This window comes from Pongo pygmaeus, chromosome 9 (assembly GCF_028885625.2).
Source record: "Pongo pygmaeus isolate AG05252 chromosome 9, NHGRI_mPonPyg2-v2.0_pri, whole genome shotgun sequence".
Taxonomy (NCBI): domain Eukaryota; kingdom Metazoa; phylum Chordata; class Mammalia; order Primates; family Hominidae; genus Pongo; species Pongo pygmaeus.
In genome coordinates, this window is record NC_072382.2 from 109694731 (window position 1) to 109715042 (window position 20312).

General features: G+C 41.8%; 1 protein-coding gene across 1 annotated transcript in view; it reads left to right on the plus strand.

The window, feature by feature from the left end:
• The window catches only part of CUL5 (cullin 5), a 99998-nt gene that overhangs the window by 17622 nt on the left and 62064 nt on the right, over positions 1-20312 (plus strand). Inside the window, 1 exon segment of the mRNA XM_054438734.2 lies at positions 7361-7470. Within this exon segment, the coding sequence (XP_054294709.1) occupies positions 7361-7470 (110 nt within the window).

Genomic DNA, 20312 nt, shown 5'->3' on the forward strand with positions numbered 1-20312 from the left:
TTCCACTTTCCTAGATGTATTTTTCACATCTTTTCTGTCAACATTCTAGCATTTCCTCCCCCATCTTCTCAGGCATTGTCCTTATTTCCACATCACTGGGAAATTAAAGCAATAAAATATGAACTTCTCAGAGTCATACGACATCTGTCCTTGTACCAGCACCTACATGTACATTCTTTTGCCTTCTCCTCTTAGCCTGTAGTCACTTCCTCCACATATGTGCTAGATCCCATTCCCTCTTGCCTATCCAGTGCAATTTAAATTCACTAGCAGTTTCTCTCCCTTTCCCCACATCATCAACATCTCATTATATCCTGGAATGTTCCTGTCAGCATACAATCATACTGTATCCTAGCTTTAAAAAATTATTATTTTGGCCAGGCGCAGTGGCTCACGTTTGTAATCCCAGCACTTTGGGAGGCTGAGGTGGGTGGATCATGAGGTCAGGAGTTCGAGACCACCCTGGCCAATGTGGCGAAACCCCATCTCTACTAAAAATAGAAAAATTGGATGGGCTTGGTGGCAGGCACCTGTATTCCCAGCTACTTGGGAGGCTGAGGCAGGAAAATCACTTGAGCTCGGGAGGCGGAGGTTGCAGTGAGCAGAGATCATGCCACTGCACTCCAGCCTGAAAGACAGAGTGAGACTCTGTCTCAAAAAAAAAAAAAAAAATTATTATTTTTTCACTTCCTCTCACCCTATCAATTACCATGCCATTTCTTTACTCTCTTATACAGGAAAAATTGTGAAGGGTTGTCTGTACTCTTTCTAGTTTTCTTCTTCTCTATTTATTTATTTTTGTTTTTATTTACTTATTTATTTTTTGAGATAGGGTCTCACTGTCGCCTAGGCTGGAGTGCAGTGGCGCCATCATGGCTCATTGCAACCTCCGCCTCCAGGCCTTAGTAGCTGGGATTATAGGTGCCACCATGCCCAGCTAATTTTTTTTTTTTTCTTTGAGACAGAGTCTCCCCGTGCTGCCCAGGCTGGAGTGCAGTGGCACAATCTTGGCTCACTGCAAACTCCGCCTCCCAGGTTCAAGCAATTCTCCCGCCTCAGCCTCCTGAGTAGCTGGGATTACCGGGGCCCACCACCACACCCGGCTGATTTTTGTATTTTCAGTAGAGACAGGGTTTCACCATGTAGGTCAGGCTGGTCTCGAACTCCTGACGTCAAGTCATCCACCCACCCCGGCCTCCCAAAGTGCTGGGATTACAGGTGCGAGCCACCGTGCCCAGCCAAATTTTTTGTATTTTTAGTAGAGACAGGCTTTTTCCATGTTGCCCAGGCTGGTCTCGAACTCCTGGGCTCAAGTGACCCGCCCGCCTCAGCCTCCCAGTGTTGGGATTACAGGCATGAACTATTGCGCCTGGCTCCTCGTTTCTCTTAATTCCACTCTTTATTCCACTCTAATCTGGTTTTTGTCCTTACTACTCTGCAAAAACTTCTGTGGACAAAGTTTCAGTAACTTCCATATTGCTGTTTCAGTGGTTATCTTACCTGATCTGTCAGGAGAAATTCTTAAAATTGATTATTCTGTCTTTCTGACACACCTTATTTACTTTTGTCCAGAATACCGTATTCTTGGTTTTCTTGCCACCTGTGCTCTGGTTGCTCTTTTTGTCTCCTTTGCTAGTTCTTACTTCTCTCTCTGCCTCAGTGTTGGATATCTAAGACCTCAGGCTTGGGTCTCCATCTTTATTTATCACTTCTCTCACAGTGATCTCATCCAATAACAGGTTTTAAAACCCAGCTGTATTCTGATGACTTCAAGTTTTTATTTTCTGATAGGCCTTTTAAATTCTAGATTTCCATATTGGACTGCCTATTCAACATTTTCATATGAATGTCTAATAGATATGTTAAATGTAATACATCTAAAGCCAGTCTCACAAGCTTTCCTTAATAAGCCTGTCAAATCTTCTTTTACTCTAGTTGATGGTAGTGCCACACTTACTGGACAAAAGCCTTAAAGTCATGCTTTACTCCCATTTTCTCATATCTCAGATGCTGTTAGGAAGTCCTGTTAGTACCACCTTTTGGGCATCTAAAATTGAACCACTTCTCATACCTCCTACCTCCATTGCTATCACCTCAGTCCAAGTCACCGTCAGTGCTTCCTAATCCTACACCCAGTTTTAACCCTTGCCCTTATAATGTATTCTCAACATAGTAATGAGGGAGATTTTAAAATGTAAATAAGATTATGACACTTCAGGCCAGGTGCAGTGGATCACGCCTGTAATCCCAGCACTTTGGGAGGCCGAGGCGGGCGGATCACAAGGTCATGAGTTAGAGACCAGCCTGGCCAACATGGTGAAACCCCGTCTCTACTAAAATACAAAAATTAGCTGAGCATGGTGGTGCACACCTGTAATCCCAGCTACTCGGGAGGCTGAGGCAGGAGAATTGCTTGAACCCAGGAAGCAGAGGTTGCAGTGAGCCGAGATTGCCCCATTGCACTCCAGCCTGGGCAGTAGAGTAAGACTCCATCTCAAAAAAAAAAAATAAAAAAAATAAAAAAGATTATGACACTTGTTGCTCAGAATCTTTTAATGGCTCTTCATCTCACTTATAGTAGAAACCAAAGTCTTTATAATGGCCTTCAGGGTCCTACAAGATCCAGCTCAGTAAGATCCAGTAAGCTAAGTTACTTCTATGACCTTATCTGCTCTCTCCACTTTCTTTACTTTGCTCTACCTTGAATACATTAAGCATGTTTCTACCTTATGTTCTTTGCATTGGCTGCTTTCTCTGCCTAGAATACTCTTTTTCCAGATATTCCCCCATTGTCAACTCCCTGTTGGCTTCCCCACGGCCCATTTGTGTGAGAAGAAGAGTGCCTGTGAAGGGATTAGTTGTGCTGTAAGGAGTGAAGGATAGAGGGGCAGGAGTATGGCAAATGTTGAAGTTCTCTAAAGAGCCAGTGAATGAGAGAATTGTAGACCTACTAGCAACTGTTGAGTCCAGCCTATTTGCTGTTCTGAATAATAATGAAAGAATTCAAGAGACTTTGTAGCAAGTTAATAGAGATGAGGCAGCCTTCAGTCAGTCAATGAAAACGTACATAAATCAAGGTTCATAGTCTGAAGATTCTTTTTCTTATTAATAAGGCATTCTCTTTTGTAGATAGTGGATTTGGTGTCCTGCCACTTAGTTATGATTTAATGATATGCTCTTCAGTTTAATAGAGAATAGGTCAAAGAACTACTTGAGCATCATTTTTGGAATTTATTATAAAAGTTTAATAGAAAACAATTATTAAATTCCTTTTAAAATTGAGTACTAGGGGAAAGTGTTTATTATGTGTTCCATCAAAAAGGAGAGCAAAAATATGTTTCCTGGTACTTAACAATATCTATTAGGAGATTTCAGAGCCTAACCAGTGTTTAATTTATCTCTAGTACCTCTCTACTCTGGTACTCTGCACCTTTTATTTTTAATTGCAGGACTTACACTATATTTAATTTTATGAATTACCAAAAGTGCTTGTGGAAATAGACTTAATTGAAATTAGAAAGTATCCTCTTATTAAGAGGGTATTCTTTTTTTCCATGTCAGTCAAGAAAAGTGTGTTCTTTCCATGGTTCTTTCATATTTGTTTATTTGCACACCTCTTCCTCATAGGGAAGAATAAAAGAAGAAAATGAGGGTTACAGGAAAATAATAAAAAGTAGAAAAAGTAATGTGAGGCCAGGCATAAAGTTATTATACAAAGTATATGCCACAGCATCACAATTCTGACTGAATTTCCCAGTAGCCAACACTAAGAGGAGTGCGAAGTTACTTACATGATTCATTTAAGTCCATAAGGTAAAAAGAAACTAGTTGTTCAGGAGAGAAGCATAGCTAATCCCAGTACTAAGTTTTTGGTGGATATCTCCCGCGGGTCCTTATGACAAGAATACAGAGTGGCTGGGCGCGGGGGCTCATGCCTGTAATCCTAACACTTTGGGAGGCTGACGTGGGCGGATCACCTGAGGTCGAGAGTTTGAGACTAGCCTGATGAACACGGAGAAACCCTGTCTCTACAAAAAATGCAAAATTAGCCAGGCTTGGTGGCGCATGCCTTTAATCCCAGTTACTCGGGAGGCTGAGGCAGGAGAATCGCTTGAACCTGGGAGGCGGTGGTTGCGGTGAGCTGAGATCGCGCCACTGCGCTCCAGCTTGGGCAACAAGAGCGAAACTCTGTCTTAAAAAAAAAGAGAGAAAAGAATACAGTGTGATAGAAGCAGGCATCTGGAGCAAGACAGTATATTAACTTTTAGGATGAACTATGTTCGTGAATATAAGCAGCATTTATAAGAGTATGATGTTAATTTGTGGTTCTTAACCTAGTTTGGGTCATAGACCATCTAACATTATTTTTATGTAATTTTATCGTGAATTTGATAAACATGCAGATTGTGGACTAACTTCAAGAGATTCTGATCCAATAGGCCTGAGGTAGGTTTTAGGAATCTGTATGTGTAATCACCACCTCAGATGATTTTCATATAGGTTGTTGTCAGATCATATGTTGAGAAACTGTTTCAGTGTTATAATTTCAGGGAGTTTGCATATTCCATACAATCACTATATGCATCTCAGGTTCTTAACCTGAGCAATATCAACAGATTTGTATAACTGAAAAATAATCATGAGTCTGGGCCTGGTGGCTCATGCCTGTAATTCTAGCACTTTGGAAGGCTGAGGAGGATGGATCATATGAATCCAGGAGTTCGAGACCAGCCTGGCCAACATGGCGAAACCCCGTCTCTACTAAAAATACAAAAATTAGCCAGGTGTGGTGGTGCATGTCTAATCTCAGCTACTCGGAGGCTGAGGCATGAAAATCACCTGACCCTGGGAGGTAGAGGCTATAGTGAGCCAAGATTATGCCACTGCACTCCAGCCTGGGCAACAGAACGAGACTCTGTCTCAAAAAAAAAAAAAAAAAAAATCATGAGTTTCATGGGGTGTTTGGTGCTGGTGTACTAGAAAGTTAGGTTTTACATTTAAGTCTTTAATCCATCTTGAGTTAATTTTTGCATATGGTATAAGAAAGGGGTCTGGTTTTACTTTTCTGCATATGGCTAGCCAGTTATCCCAGCACCATTTATTGGATAGGGAGTCCTTTCTCTGTTGCTTTTGTCAGGTTTGTTGAAGATCAGATAGTTGTAGGTGTGTGGTCTTATTTCTGGGCTCTATTCTGTTCCATTGGTCTGTGTATATGGTCTTATATCAGTACCATGATGTTTTTTGGTTACTACAGTGCTGTCGTATAAAGACACATGCACACATATGTTCATCACAGCACTATTCACTCTAACAAAGACATGAAATCACCCCCAATGCCCATCAATGATAGACTGGATAAAGAAAATGTGGTACATATACACCATGGGATACTATGCAGCCATAAAAAAGAACAAGATCATGTCCTTTGCAGGGACATGGATGGAGCTGGGGGCCATTTTCCTTAGCAAACTAATGCAGGAACAGAAAACCAAATACTGCATGTTCTCACTTATAAGTGGGAGCTAAATGATGAGAACACATGAACACATAAAGGGGAACAGCACACACTGGGGCCTACCAGAGGGTGAAGGGTGGGAGGAGGGAGAGGATCAGGAAAAATAACTAATCACTTAATCCTGGATAATGAAATAATCTGTGCAACAAATCCCCATGACACAAGTTTACCTTTGTAACAAACCTGCATATCCTACACATGTACCCCAAACTTAAAAGTTAAAGAAAATTATGACTTTTGTTGAAATTTATTGTCCAAAACAAATCAGATGGTCCTAGTTCAGTGGCTTACTCCTATAACCTCAGCATTTTGGGAGACTCAGGTGAGTGCATCAGTTGAGCCCAGGAGTTCAAGACCAGCCTGGGAAATATAACAAGACCCCATCTCTACAAAAAAATACAAAAATTAGCTGGGCATGGTGGTGCGCACGTGTAGTCCCAGCTACTTGGGAGGCTCAGGCAGGAGAATTGCTTGAGCCCAGGGGGTCAAGGCTACAGTTAGCTATGATCACTCCACTGCACTCCAGCCTGGGTGACAGACCGAGACCCTGTCTTAAAAACAAACAAAAAACAAATCACATGGTCACATTTAACTTGAAAAGGAGTACTAATGACTAACACATACGGGGTCTCTTTCTCTCTCTCTCTTTGGTAATGTAATTGATTATTATTTTTCCTAATATTGCACTACTTTTACATTCCAGAGATAAACTGTATGATTATGAGGTCTGATTGTTTTGATATGCCACTTGTTTGATTTGATAATATTTATTTAGATTTTTGCATCTTTGTTCTCTGGTAAGATTGGCCTGGAGTTTCCATTTCTTATGCTTTTCTCAACAGTTCGGTGTCAGGGTTTTTTGTTAGCATTATAAAAGGAGATGAGTATTTTTCTGTTTTTTTTTCTCCTCAGTTTTCAGAGTTTGTATAGATTTCCAATATACTTTTTGTGAGGAGTTTAGGACAACTACAAAATTAGATGATACAGTCTCCATATAAAACTATTCTCACTTCTGACACCAACTGTAAGTTTGGGGGATTCCCAAAGCCACTCTCAGGTTTGATAATTCATTAGAAAGGCTCATAGCATTTAGTGAAAGCTGTTGTACCCATAGTTATTTGTTATAGGGAAAGGATTCGGATAAGATCAGCCAAAGGAAGAGACTCATAGGGCTAAGTTTAGGAGAGTTCCAAATACGAGCTTATCTTGCCCTCTCCCCATGTGGTCAGGACACATTTCTCTCCCGGCATCAATGTATGACAGTATGCACGAGTACCACCAAATAGGGAAGCTCACCCAACCTTTACTGTTGAGTTTTGATGGAGCTTATCCACATAGGTGTGATTGATTACTTGCTTACAGGGATTTCAGTCTCCATGTTGACTGACCCCCTGTGACCCCAAACCCGTATCTCAAGTTATATTGTTCGTCTTCCCAGTTGGTCAGCCTCTACCTAGGATTATATAGGTGTGGACAGTCCCCTCCCTGAATTGCATTATTAGCCTATCCAGTATGACCCAAGGCCTCCCAAAGACATACTTTTTAGACGTAACTTTCTAAGTGTCCAGAGATTATCTACTAGAAGCCAAGAAGAAAGACCAGACTGTCTCCTTGGACAAGGCCAAATTCTTTACTAAACACATTTGTACAATTAATTATTCTCTTTTATGATTGTCTTCCTGTGATTCCTCAATAACAGATTAAGCCTGTAGGGATTCCATTATGGAAAACTGGTTCATTTAAATTTGAGCCCTTCATTTCTCTAGCTGTCGCATAAAAATTACAGGATACTTTTTATTTAACTGCATTTAAATTAAACTTCCTTTTATCTTTTTTTTTTTCAAGAATAAAGGTTCTCTTCAGTTTGAAGACAAATGGGATTTTATGCGCCCGATTGTTTTGAAGCTTTTACGCCAGGAATCTGTTACAAAACAGCAGTGGTTTGATCTGTTTTCGTAAGTACCCCACTAATTCTGTTTGCTAGCATAAAGGAAATTTTGGTGATGTCTTTCCATACCCAAATGGAATGTGTAACTCTAAGTTGGTCTGTTTACCTATTAAAAAGTATTACTAGTTATATTGAGGGTCTCCAAGACCTCTCCCAGGTATGAAGATTTGCTAGGGGGCTCACAGGACTGAACATACAATCATACTCACAGCTATGAGTCATTACAGTGAAAGGATCCAAAGCAAAATCAGCAAAGGGAAAAGGTACATGGGGTAAAGTGCAGGAAAAAACAAGCACAAGCTTCCAAGAAGAGTCCTTTCCCAGGGGAGTCACACAGGACACACTTAATTTTTCCAGCAATGATTGACAGCGTGTGATATGTTGTCTACCAGAGAAGCTTATTGGAGACTCAGTACTCAGGGTTTTTATGGGGGCTGGTCACATAGGCAGTCTCTCTCAACATGTACCAAAATCAGTGTAAACCATATTGTTTATATAAACAGTTTAGGTACAGTGAGCCACTGTTATTTCAGGAAAGTGTAGGAAACTGTTGACCATTCAAGTTCTCAGATGCCAGCCAAGGGCTAATCTTACAAGCAGGCATTTCTAGGGGATGCAGTCTCAGGGGTGCTGGTTTAACTTTTTGCCATTGGCCAACTTGTCTTTACAGCAAAATTATGTCAGCATGCCCCCATGTAGCAGGACAAGACCAACCTGTAGTATTGATTTCAGTTGCCCCCAACCCCCCCGCCACCTTTTTTTTTTTTTGAGATGGAGTCTTGCTGTGTTGCCCAGGCTGGATTGCAGGGGTGCCATCTTGGTTCAGTGCAGCTTCTGCCTCATGGGTTCAAGTGATTCTCGTGCCTCCGCCTCCTGAGTAGCTGGGCTTACAAGCGTGCGCCACCATGCCCGGCCAATTTTTGTATTTTTAGTAGAGACGGGGTTTCTCCATGTTGTCCTGGCTGGTCTTAAACTCCTGACCTCAGGTGATCTGCCCATGTTGGCCTCCCAAAGTGCTGGGATTATAGGCATGAGCCACTACGCCTGGCCAGTTATCCCTTTTTAGGGGTCCTAGATTTAGCCAGTTAAACTCCGTTAATCATAAGGTTTATCTTAGAAAACCATGTAGCTTTCTCTTTCAGTTTCTGTATAGGCCTTTTTTTAACATGGTCAACTCAGGCACAGTATAACTCAGGGTGGTAAGTTGAAGCAGACCTGAAAGCCTTCCAGGATTGAGACAGTGACATGCTAGGGTACATATACTAACAAATATAATCCCAGAGGGCACATGTAGTACTTCTAGAAACAAAAAGTTTAAAATTGTTAAGATACTCCAAGCAAGATATTAGGTAGTACAGGTTAACAAGGCCCCTGTTGTGGCCTCCCACCCCGTGGGGCCTGACATTCTGGGGTTCCCGATTCAGTGTAGTTGATTTATAATTCAGTTCAGGCCTTGGTTTCAGATGGACTGCCTGAAGGCAGTTAGTTCCAAACAGAAGGTGTTCTACATGGAAAATGCAGAAGCTGAGGCTGTTCCTTGCCATCTCATAGTTGGTGCTGTTAGGTATGATTGTAAGTTCAGCAGTCAGGTTGAATTAAAAGGACTCATGGCAGCTTGGAAAGGGAAAACATCATGGATTCTGGCTGGACCTGAGAGATTTCCTTTAGGAAAAGGGGGAAAGCTTTCAGGAATAGTTGTGAAAAGCAAAAATCATTAATGTCCTCCTCCTCCGCTGTCCCTTCTCAGCTGCTAGGTTTTGTTTTTTCTTCCTTATAAAATCAGTGTATCCCTTTCAGTAATGAAAATTTCATGTCTTCTCAATCATCCAGACCTGCATGAGGGAAAAAAGTCTTTTTTACTAAAGAACATTTTTATACAACTTAATTAGAAAGACGTATTATATTTAGGAATTGGTCAGGATGAAATCCTGAATTTTTAAAACTTTTCAAAATGGGCTTATGTTATCTCCCACCCCTTTTGTCCTGATCATTTATCTAGTGGGTAGCCTAGAAAACATCAGTTCCTTTCTGGGGACAGCTGCGTTTAATAACCAGACTGACTTACTAAGGTGTGTGTGTACCAGGAGGGGTGACAGGAAAGAGAGAACTAGAGTCAGGTTATTAAATCTGTTGTTGCAAACTGTAACCAATCCAGAAAGGCAAACACAAGTCAGTAGCAGTGAGACATCTCAAGAAGGGGTCAAAATCTAATCTGTAAGAAGTGGGTGAAGGGGCTACACTCCTTGTGATGTGCCCCCTCCCAACTACAGCTTTTGGTAGGAACCACCAGTTGGGAATACTGTTAGTCTCCATATCAGATACATAAGACCAATCAGCAGCTTGATTTTGGATAGTCCTATCAGAGAATAAGCCTTTTTCTTTGGATATCTGTGAGTGGTTGAGGTGGTCCAGCCAGAATCCATGATGTTTTCATAGTTTCTGGCTCCACAGGAGGATATCTTTTAAATATTCAGTAATCTTTGATGGCCAGGCAAAGTGGCTTACGCCTGTAATCCCAGAACTTTGGGAGGCCAAGACAGGGTGATCACTTGAGCCCAGGAGTTCAAGACCAGCCTGGGCAACATAGTGTGAGACCCTGTCTCTTAAAAAAAAAAATTTATCTGGGTGTGGTTGGCACATGCCTGTAGTCCCATCTAATTGGGAGCTGAGGTGGGAGGATTGCTTGAGCCCTCAAGCAGATTGCTTGCTGCATTGAGGCTGCAGCAAGCCATGACTGTGCCACTACACTCCAGGCTGGGTGACAGAGCAAGACCTTGTCTCAAAAAAAAAAAAAAAATTGAGGCAAAGTCCTGTTTATTGAGTATATGCCTGCTTTTGGTTCAGCACAGCTTGTGTTGAGGTTGAAATAGCCCAGTAGCAGAGTGTCAGGTTTCAGCCTAACGTCAGATCCAGGTAATTGAGATCTGTGATTTCAGGATTCCAAAACAGTTAGTGTCTTGTCTTTGGCAGCAGCAAAGCCAAGATACTGCAGGCTCGCAGTCGTATTTCAAGTCCGAGTGATCAGCGAGACTGTCCTAAGTCCTTTTTACCTTGTCTTAGGATCCAACTTGATCTGCTCAAAAAGATGCACATCAGGCTGGAAAATCATCAGCTTCTAAGGGTCAGACATCTAATTTCACAAGAATTCAATAGCAATGAAAAACTGCATTTAAAATTCCAAAAGTGTATTTCTTTCATCTGGAGATTTCGTTTGTTTTCATATTGTCTCTCTTTTTCCAGGGTCATCAGTAGTTAAAAAAGTCATAGTAAATATCATCCATTGTGGAGATTTATTTTGTTACCAATACTCAGAGAGTTTAAATTCCAGTCCCTTCAGCAGAAAAAAGCAAGAAATTTTGTCTCACTAACTCTTCCTGATTGGGACAATCGTCTAGCATTTATGAAATGACTAGCAGCATATTACATATTATGTCAGTTTTGATTATACATCTAGATGCAATAGCTGCAAAGTACAAAGTCATCTCTCAACCCCCCACTTTATTTTAAATTTATTTATTTATTATTGAGACAGAGTCTTGCTCTGTTGCCCAGGCTGGAATGCAGTGGCACAATCTCAGCTCACTGCAACCTCCACCTCCCAGGTTCAAGTGATACTCCTGCCTTGCCTCTTGAGTAGCTGGGACTACAGGTACCCACCACTGTGCCAGGCTAATTTTTGTATTTTCAGTAGAGACAGGTTTTCACCATGTTGGCCAGGATGGTCTCGAACTCTTGACCTCAAAGTTATCTGCCCACCCTGGCCTCCCAAAGTGTTGGGATTACAGGCGTGAGCCACCGTGCCCAGCCATCCTTATTCCTTATTTTAAATTTAATCAACCCCCAGCAGTAAATTCAGTGTTTATAAGAGTAACACATTACAGCTGCTGGGAGATCCTGACTGGAATGCAAGGTGTAGGGAGGAACTGCAGCAGCAGCAGCTAGGCTGAAGAAACAGCTGGAGAGGTTCACTTTCCCCGCTCCTGTTTCTCCCCTAGTTTATCTAAAGCTTTGCTCCAGCCCTGGGCTCTGATCTTGCTATTATTTTTTCCTATTCAGAGGAGAGAGCATACAAACTTTTAACATTTTTGGTCCACCCAAAATTCACCTTTGGGAACTTTTGGGCCTTTTCCCACCTGGAGGCAAGAAAAAAAAAAAAAAAAAACGAAAAAAACAAAAACAGAGACATCATCCAGGCTCTGTTTTTTCTCCCTTCACTTTAGTCAGCATGGCCAGAAACTGCCAGGGGAATGAGGTAGCCAATTCTCCTGGATTAGAGCTATCATTTTCAAATTTCATAGGTAATTTTTACCTGTCACAACAGACAGAAGCTCAGCTGCTGTTTCATACTATGAATGATTTTATAGCCACCCAAGCAGCAAATGTTTGTCATCCTACTGCTTCTTCCCTCTTCATGAGTCCAACTTCTAACACCAGCTGTGTCGGCAATCCCAAGGTCATCCCTAGGCTCAGTGATTGCTGGGAGTATTCATGGGACTCACCATGTAGTTGTATTCATGGCTATGAATTATTACAGTGAAGGAAGCAAAGCAAAATCAACAAAGGGAAAAAGTGCATGTGGCAAAGTCCAGGGGAAACGAAATCCAGACTTCCCAATGTCTTCTCACAGAGGAGTCACACATTAAGCTTAATCCTCCAGCAACTGACGGTGACAACACATATAAAATATTGTCTACCAGGGAAGCTAACTAGGGACTCGGCACCCAAACTTTCTACTGGGGGCTGGTCATGTAAGCAGCTTCTGCCTGGCACATACCAAAATTCGAGACTGGAAGAAGAAAAGGAAGTGTTCAACGTAAGTCACACTGTTTGTGTAAACAGTTTAGAAACGTAAAACATTCTCATTAAGGAATGATGGGAATCCTCCCAAAAATCCAAATTGCCATATCCTAGCCAAAGGCCAGTCTTGTACACAGGTCTGTCTTAGGATAGGAGTCTCAGACACACTATTAAAATGCTGTATCAATGAATTATAGATGTATAATTGCATAAGCTGTACACATTGGGCTATTGTAATCGTTTTCTCTCTTTATCACTTAAAATATTCTAATTTCCGAAATGATGTAGGACCTTGTTGCATACTATCAATTAACTTATACTTCTGGCCTTTGGGAAATTAAAGTTCAGTCAGAAACAGCTGAGGCCTTTTAAAGCTTTATTACCTTCATGTATACATATGTTTTTTGTAAATTATTTGATTAAATTATTTTATGAATGCTATGTTGGGTGTGGTGGAGTGTTTTGTTGTTATGTTGTTTTTGCCAATTTCTGTTGATAAGATTTATTATCGAGAATAGTGCTTGTTCTCTGAGCACTCCTGACTTAGAAAAGGAGCATAGAGTGATGGTGTTCCCTACTAAAAGGGGACTTCAAAGTAGAAATCGTCAATAACCTTGTACTTGCTACAGTTAGTGGCCTCAACATGATGTTTTTAAAGATCTTTTGGCCGGGTGTGGTGGCTCACACCTGTTATCCCAGCACTTTGGGAGGCCGAGGTGGGTGGATAACCTGAGGTCAGGAGTTCGAGACCAGCCTGGCCAACATGTCTACTAAAAATACAAAAATTACCTGAGTGTGGTGGTGGGCCTCAGTAATTCCAGCTACTTGGGAGGCTGAGGCAGGATAATCACTTGAATCCGGCAGGCGGAGGTTGCAGTGAGCCAAGATTGCACCATTCCACTCCAGCCTGGGAAACAAGAGCAAAACTCCATCTCAAAAAAAAAAAAAAAAAAAGATCTTTCATCTCCTTGGAGTACCTAAAGCAGTTCAATGTGTCGTCCTTTTGGGTAAAGGGATTTCTGTATATCACCAAAATTGCAAGACTGACAATAATTAAAACCCTTGTAAATTTTAGCCATATTTTGGCCATGTTAATCATTAACATTTAGGTTGCTTATGTCTTTCTAAATCTTAGTTACTAAATAATGTGTTGATGTTAGGGTACATTGACTATCTGAGATTTTCCCCCCTTTTCTCCTAATCTATATTCTTTCTCAATTGAAGTACTCTTGGTATTTTGGGTGGTATAAGAGATTGTTCTGAATATTGTGCAATATTTATCACTTCTGTCCTTCACTCTTTTTTTTATTTTTATTTTTTTTAATTGAGATAGAGTTTCATTCTTGTTGCCCAGGCTGGAGTGCAATGGCGCAATCTCGGCTCACTGCAACCTCTGCCTCCCAGGTTCAAGCAATTCTCTTGCTTCAGCCTCCCAAGTAGCTGGGATTACAGGCATGCACTACCACACCTGGCTAATTTTTTGTATTTAGTAGAGATGGGGTTTCATCATGTTGGTCAGACTGGTCTTGAACTGCTGACCTCAGGTGATCCACTCACCTTGGCCTCCCAAAGTGCTGGGATTACAGGCATGAGCCACTGTGCCCGGCCTGTCCATGCTTATAAACTCCAGTCATGAACACTCCTTCTGTGTCTTTCTCCTCACCCTTCTGTGTCTTTCTTCCCACCTTGCATTATAAAAACAAAAGATTCTCCCATATTTCCAGATACCCTTCTAGGGGAACAATACCGTCCTCAGTTGAGAGAACTGCTGCTCTAGATCCATTTACAATTTTAGCCATTTTTAAGTGTACAATTCAGTGACATTAATTATATTCACAGTGTTTTGCAAACATCAACACAGTCCGTTCCCCAAATGCTTCATCATCCGAAACAGAAGCTCTGTACCCATTAAACAATAATTCTTCATTCTTCCTCTCCTCAGCTCCATTTAATTTCCATCTATGAATTTGCTTATCTAGATAACTCATATAAATGGAATCGTATAGTATTTGTTGTTTTGAAAGACATACTGTTTTTTAATGGGCTTGGTTATTCAGTTCAGGTTTAATGTTATGACTGATATTCTTCCTTTTGTTGCTTCTATAACTTTATCATGGATCTGATGTTATTGTTTCTTCATTTTCCCTTTCTTTGTTTTTATTAATTTTAAAGTTTATTTCCATTAGTGGTTGCCTTCATGTTTCTTGCTCTTAGTTAGAAGCGTGTGATAGTCCTACTACTTGGAAACAAAATACATATCATTTTATCACACCAAGGTCACACTATTTCTTCTTCTCTTCTACACAAGGAAATCAAAACCTTTGGAATAGTTTTTACTTCTTGCTGCTTTTCCTGTCGCTTCTGTCTGCCTCCTTAAGACTTTTGAGAAGCTTCTATTTCCTCCCTCTCCTATTTCCCAACTCCTAGATTTTTCTAATATAGTTAAGTTTTTAAAAAGATTTACCTTTTAGCATGTTCCCTTTTAAAAGCACTTTGGGGCTGGGTGTGATGGCTCATGCCTGTAATACCAACACTTTGGGAGGCCAAGGCTGGAGGATTGCTTGAGGCCAGAGTTCGAGACCAGCCTGGGAAACACAGTGAGATTCCATCTCTACAAAAAATTAGCCAAGGCTGGGTGTGGTGGCTCATGCCTGTAATCCCAGCACTTTGGGAGGCAAAGGCAGGTGGATCACCTGAGGTCAGGAGTTTGATACCACTCTGGTCAACATGGCGAAACCCTGTCTTTACTAAAAATACAAAAATCGGCTGGGTGTGGTGTTGTGCACCTGTAATCCCAGCTACTTGGCCGGCTGAGGCACGAGAATTGCCTGAACTCAGGAAGCAGAGGTTGCAGTGAGCCACGATTGTGCCACTGCACTCCAGCCTGGCTGACAGAGTGAGACTCCATCTCAAAAAAAAAAAAAAAAAATTAGCCAGTCGTGGTGGCACATGCCTGTAGTCCCAACTACTCAGGAGGCTGAGGCAGAAGGATCCTTGAGCACAGGAGTTTTAAGTTATGAACTCATCATGCCACTGCACTCCAGGCAGGGTGACAGGGAGACACCCTGTCTCAACAACAAAAAAAGTACATTGGGAACATTCTTCCCTGATATAGCAATGCAGAGAAGTAACTGGTGATTGAGAAAAGAGAGCTGGAGAAGATGTACCAAATCCCTTCTAAATTTGACTCTTCTTTTGATAAGATTTCTAGGGAATTATCTAACTCCACCCCCTTTACCACACCATTCCCTATTATCCTATGAGACTCAAGTCCTGTTTGAACCTTTCTGACACATATGCAGAAGTGATTTGAGTACGGCAGGGTTACAAAGGTAGGTTTGTTTTTGGGATGCACAGGTCTCCTCTGATGGGTGACTTTGGCTCCAGAATTCTTCAACAGCCTTACCAACCTTTCTTAGAACTGTGCTGATTCTTACTGCTCAAACTTCCTTTCTTGTCTCCTCTACGGGATCACACCTACACCCAGCTTTCTCTAGCCCATTTTCCATTTTCCTTCACAGGTGTTCCCTTAGTAAATCTCTTACATTAATAATCTCATTGGCTTCTTTTGTTTTTGTTTTTCTTTTTTTTTTTGAGACAGAGTCTCTGTCGCCCAGGCTGGAGTGCAGTGGCATGATCTCGGCTCATTGCAACCTCTGCCTCCCAGGCTCAAGCGATTATCCTGCCTCAGCCTCCCAAGTAGCTGGGATTACAGGCGCCTGCCACCGCGCTGGCCAATTTTTGTATTTTTGGTAGAGACGGGGTTTCACTATGTTGACCAGGCTGGTCTCGAACTCCTGACCTCAGGTGATCCACCCACCTCAGCCTCCCAAAGTGCTGGGATTACAGGTACGAGCCACCACGCCCACACCCAGCCTGGGTTTTTTTTTTTTTTTTCTTTTTTAGACAAAGTTTTACTCTTGTTTCCTAGGCTGGAGTGTAGTGGCGTGATCTCGGCTCACTGCAACCTCTGTCTCCTGGGTTCAAGCGATTCTCCTGCCTCAGCCTCCCAAGTAGCTGGGATTACAGGCACCTGCCATCAAGCCTGGCCAATTTTTTGTATTTTTAGTAGAGATGGGGTTTCATCGTGTTGGCCAGGCTGGTCTCGAACTCCTGACCTCAGGTAATCCACCTACCTCGGTCTCCCAAAGTGCTGGGATTATAGGCGTGAACCACCGCACCAGGCCCCATCAGCTTCTTAAAAGGCTTCTTGAACTAACACGAGTCAATGTGGAATGTCTGGCACATAGTAAGCAGTTAATACATGTTGCTTTTGTTATAGTAAACTAAGTAAAAGATGATGGTGACTATCATTATGGTAATGGGAGGTAATGAGAGGGAAACGTCCACATTAGAGAGACATTTGCATGATGAATATAATAGGACTGTGATTGAATATAAGAGATAAAAGGGGGTTGGGTTGCCCAATTTTTTTCTTATCACTTCACATTTTCACATTTCACTTTACAGGGTGGCCACATTGATCATTGATGTGCTTATAGTCCACTGCAGTTACCTTAGTCATCCACAATTCTTTTTTTTTTTTTTTTTTTTTTTTTTGAGACAGAGTCTTGCCCTCTTGTCCAGGCTGCAGCGCAGTGGTGCAATCTCGGCTCACTGCAACCTCCACCCCCGGGTTCAAGAAATTCTCATGCCTCAGCCTCCCAAATTGCTGGGACAACAGGCGTGCCTCACCACACCAGGCTAATTTTTGTATTTTTTTTAGTAGAGACGGGGTTTCACCATGTTGTCTAGGCTGGTCCTGAACACCTGGCCTCCAGTGATCCATCAACTTTGGCTTCCCTAAGAGCTGGGATTACAAGCTTGAGCCATTGTACCTGGCCCACAATTCTATATACTGTCGATTTTTTTTCCATAAAATATCCTCTCTCCTATTTTTGTAGACCTTTGCCTGGCAAACTCCTATTTTTGGAGATTAAGCTCAGGAACCAACTATTCCAGGAAGCCTTTCCTTTTCCTCTCTATCTCTCACTCGCCCTTACCCTGTCCTTGAGTTCCTAAACCATCTTTTGTTTATATGCATAAAATAGTTATAAACATATTATAATCAATCAATTTTTCTATCAGTTTCTTTTTTTTCTTTTTTGAGACAGAGTCTTGCCCTGTTGCCCAGGCTGGAGTGCAGAGGTGTAATCTTGGCTCACTGCAACCTCCACTTCCAGGGTTCAAGCGATTCTCTTGCCTTAGCCTCCTGAGTAGCTGGGACTACAGGCGCACACCATCACGCCTGGCTAATTTTTGCATTTTTAGTAGAGATGGGGTTTCGCTGTGTTGGCCAGGTTGGTTGCGGACTCCTGGCCTCAAGTGATGTGTCCACCTCGGCCTCCCAAAGTGCTAGGATTAAAGGCATGAGCCACCATGCCCAGCCTGTTTCTTTTTAAAAAAAAATTGTTTCTAGAGGCAGGGCATTACTCTGTTGCTCAGGCTGGAGTGCAGTGGCACAATTGTAGCTCATTGTAACCTTGAACTTCTGAGTTCAATTGATCTTCCCTCAGCCTCCTGAAAAGCTAGGACTACAGGCATGTGCCACCATGCCCAACTAATTATTTTATTTTATTTTTGTATAGATGTGGTCTTGCCATGCGGCCTAGGCTAATCTTGAACTTCTGGCCTCAAATGATCCTCCTGCCTTGGCCTCCAAGAGTGCTAGGATTACAGGCATGAGCCACTATGCCTGCCCCGGCCTCTTCTTTTAGACTCTAGATTCCTTTAGTCATTAGATGAGACTGTATAGGTATGCAGGAGTCATTTAATCATTTTGTAATTTATTCTAAGAGTATTGGGAAACCATTAGAGAATTTAAGTATGGGGTAATATGATGTGACTTGAGTTTTGTAAAGATCACTTTAGCTTCTTGTTTAATAGATTGGAAGGTTTCAAGAGTAGATTTGGTTTAGTGTGAGTTCTGGGGCCTGATTTCCTGGCTCCACCATAAACTAACTGTATAATCTTGGATTGTTTTTCATTCAATTTCCCCATCTGTAAAATAAGGATAAAATAGTAGTACTTTAGAATTGCTATAAAGATAAAATAAGTTAAAAGAACTTAGAATAGTATCTGGCTGGTGCCTCATGCCTGTAATCCAGCACTTTGGGAGGCCAAGGCAGGTGGATCACCTGAGGTCAGGAGTTCGAGACCAGCCTGACCAACATGGCAAAACTCCATTTCTACTAAAAATACAAAAATTAGCCAGTGGTGCATGCCTGTAATCCCAGCTACTTGGGAGGCTGAGGCAGGAGAATCGTTTGAACCCAGGAGGCGGAGGTTGCAGTGAGCCAAGATTGCGCCATTGCACTTCAGCCTGGGCAACAAGAGTGAAACTCCATCTCTAAATAGATAAATAAATAGTATCTGGCACATAACAGGCAGTCAGGTGTTACCTTTTATATTGTAATTTAACAAATATTTGTGTGCTTATAGCATCCTAGGCACTGGACCAGATACCATTATCAAGCTGAATTGAACAAGTGAAAAAAGCATTCAAATTAATATGGAGACAAAACTTTGGGCTCTAATAATGTCTCTAAAAATTGGAATATAGGCCAACCCCAGTGGCTCATGCCGATATCCTGGCCCTTCTGAGGCGGGAGGATCACTTGAGTTCAGGAGTTCATGATCAGTCCAGACAACATAAGGAGACCGTGTCTCTACAAAAAATAAAAAATTAGCCAGACATGGTGGCACATACCTGTGGTCCCAGCTAGTTGGGAGGCTGAGGCAGGGTTGAGCTCAGGAGGTTGAGGCTGCAGTGAGCTGTGTTCATGCCACTACACCTCAGACTGGGCAACAGAGTGAGACTGTCTCAAAAAAAAAAAAAAAAAATTAGAATATAAAACAATTTGATTATTGACATGTTGTAATTCTGGAGTTGTTTTATTTGGATTTCTTTGACTTTTTTTTATACTAGAGGCTCCATTATGAATTGAATGAATCACTAGGGAACATTTTTTGAAGGAATGATTCTTCAGTATGACCCTGTCCTTTCGTTGTAAGTTTCTCTGATTTACAACTTGGTGATTTGATTTACAACTTGGTAATTTTTTTACTTTTTTTAATTTTAATTTATTATTATTTTTTTTTTGAGACAGTTTCACTCTGTTGCCCAGGCTGGAGTTCAGTGGCGCCATCTTGCCTCACTGCAACCTCCGCCTCCCAGGTTCAAGTGATTCTCATGCTTCAGCCTCCCAAGTAGCTGGGATTACAGGTGCGCACCACCACGCCTGGCTAATTTTTGTATTATTAGTAGAGATGGGGGTTTTACCATGTTGGCCAGGCTGGTCTTGAACTCCTGACTTCAAGTGATCTGCCCACCTCAGCCTCCCCAAGTGCTTGGATTACAGGCTTGAGCCACTGCCCCTGGCCTACAACTAGGTAATTAAGGAATTAATTTTCTGAACATGCTGTACTAGTATTAAATATATTTCTATAATGAAGGACTTTTTTGTAAACTATGTCAGCTTTATAAGTTCTGAGTTTTTGTATATCAATTTATGATAGCTTTTGTTTTGGTTTTTTTGTTTAAAGGAGAAACAGTAATTGATGTGTAAATGGGTAATACATGGGGAAGCTAGGAGATTTGCTTTACTGTGATTTAAGTGACTAATTTTTTTAAAAAGACAGAATAGGCTGGCCCACAATCCCACCATTTTGGGAGGCTGAGGCAGGAGAATTGCTTGAGGATTTGAGTTCAAGCCCAGACTGGGCACATAGCAAAACCCCATCTCTACCAAAAATTTAAAAAACTAGACAGGTGCATGCTTGTCGTCCCAGCTACTCAGGAGGCTGAGGCGGGAGGATCCCTTGAGCACAGGAGTTTGAGACTGCAGTGAGCTATGGTTGTGGCACTGCACTCCAGCCTGGGTGACAGAGTATATAACAAAGCTGGGCATGGTGGCTCACACTTTTAATTCCAGCACTTTGGAGACTGAGGCAGGAGGATTCCTTGAAACAAGGAGTTCAAGACCAGCCTGGACAACATAGCAAGACTGTTTCTACAAAAAAATTTTAAAAAAAATTAGGCTTAGTGGCATG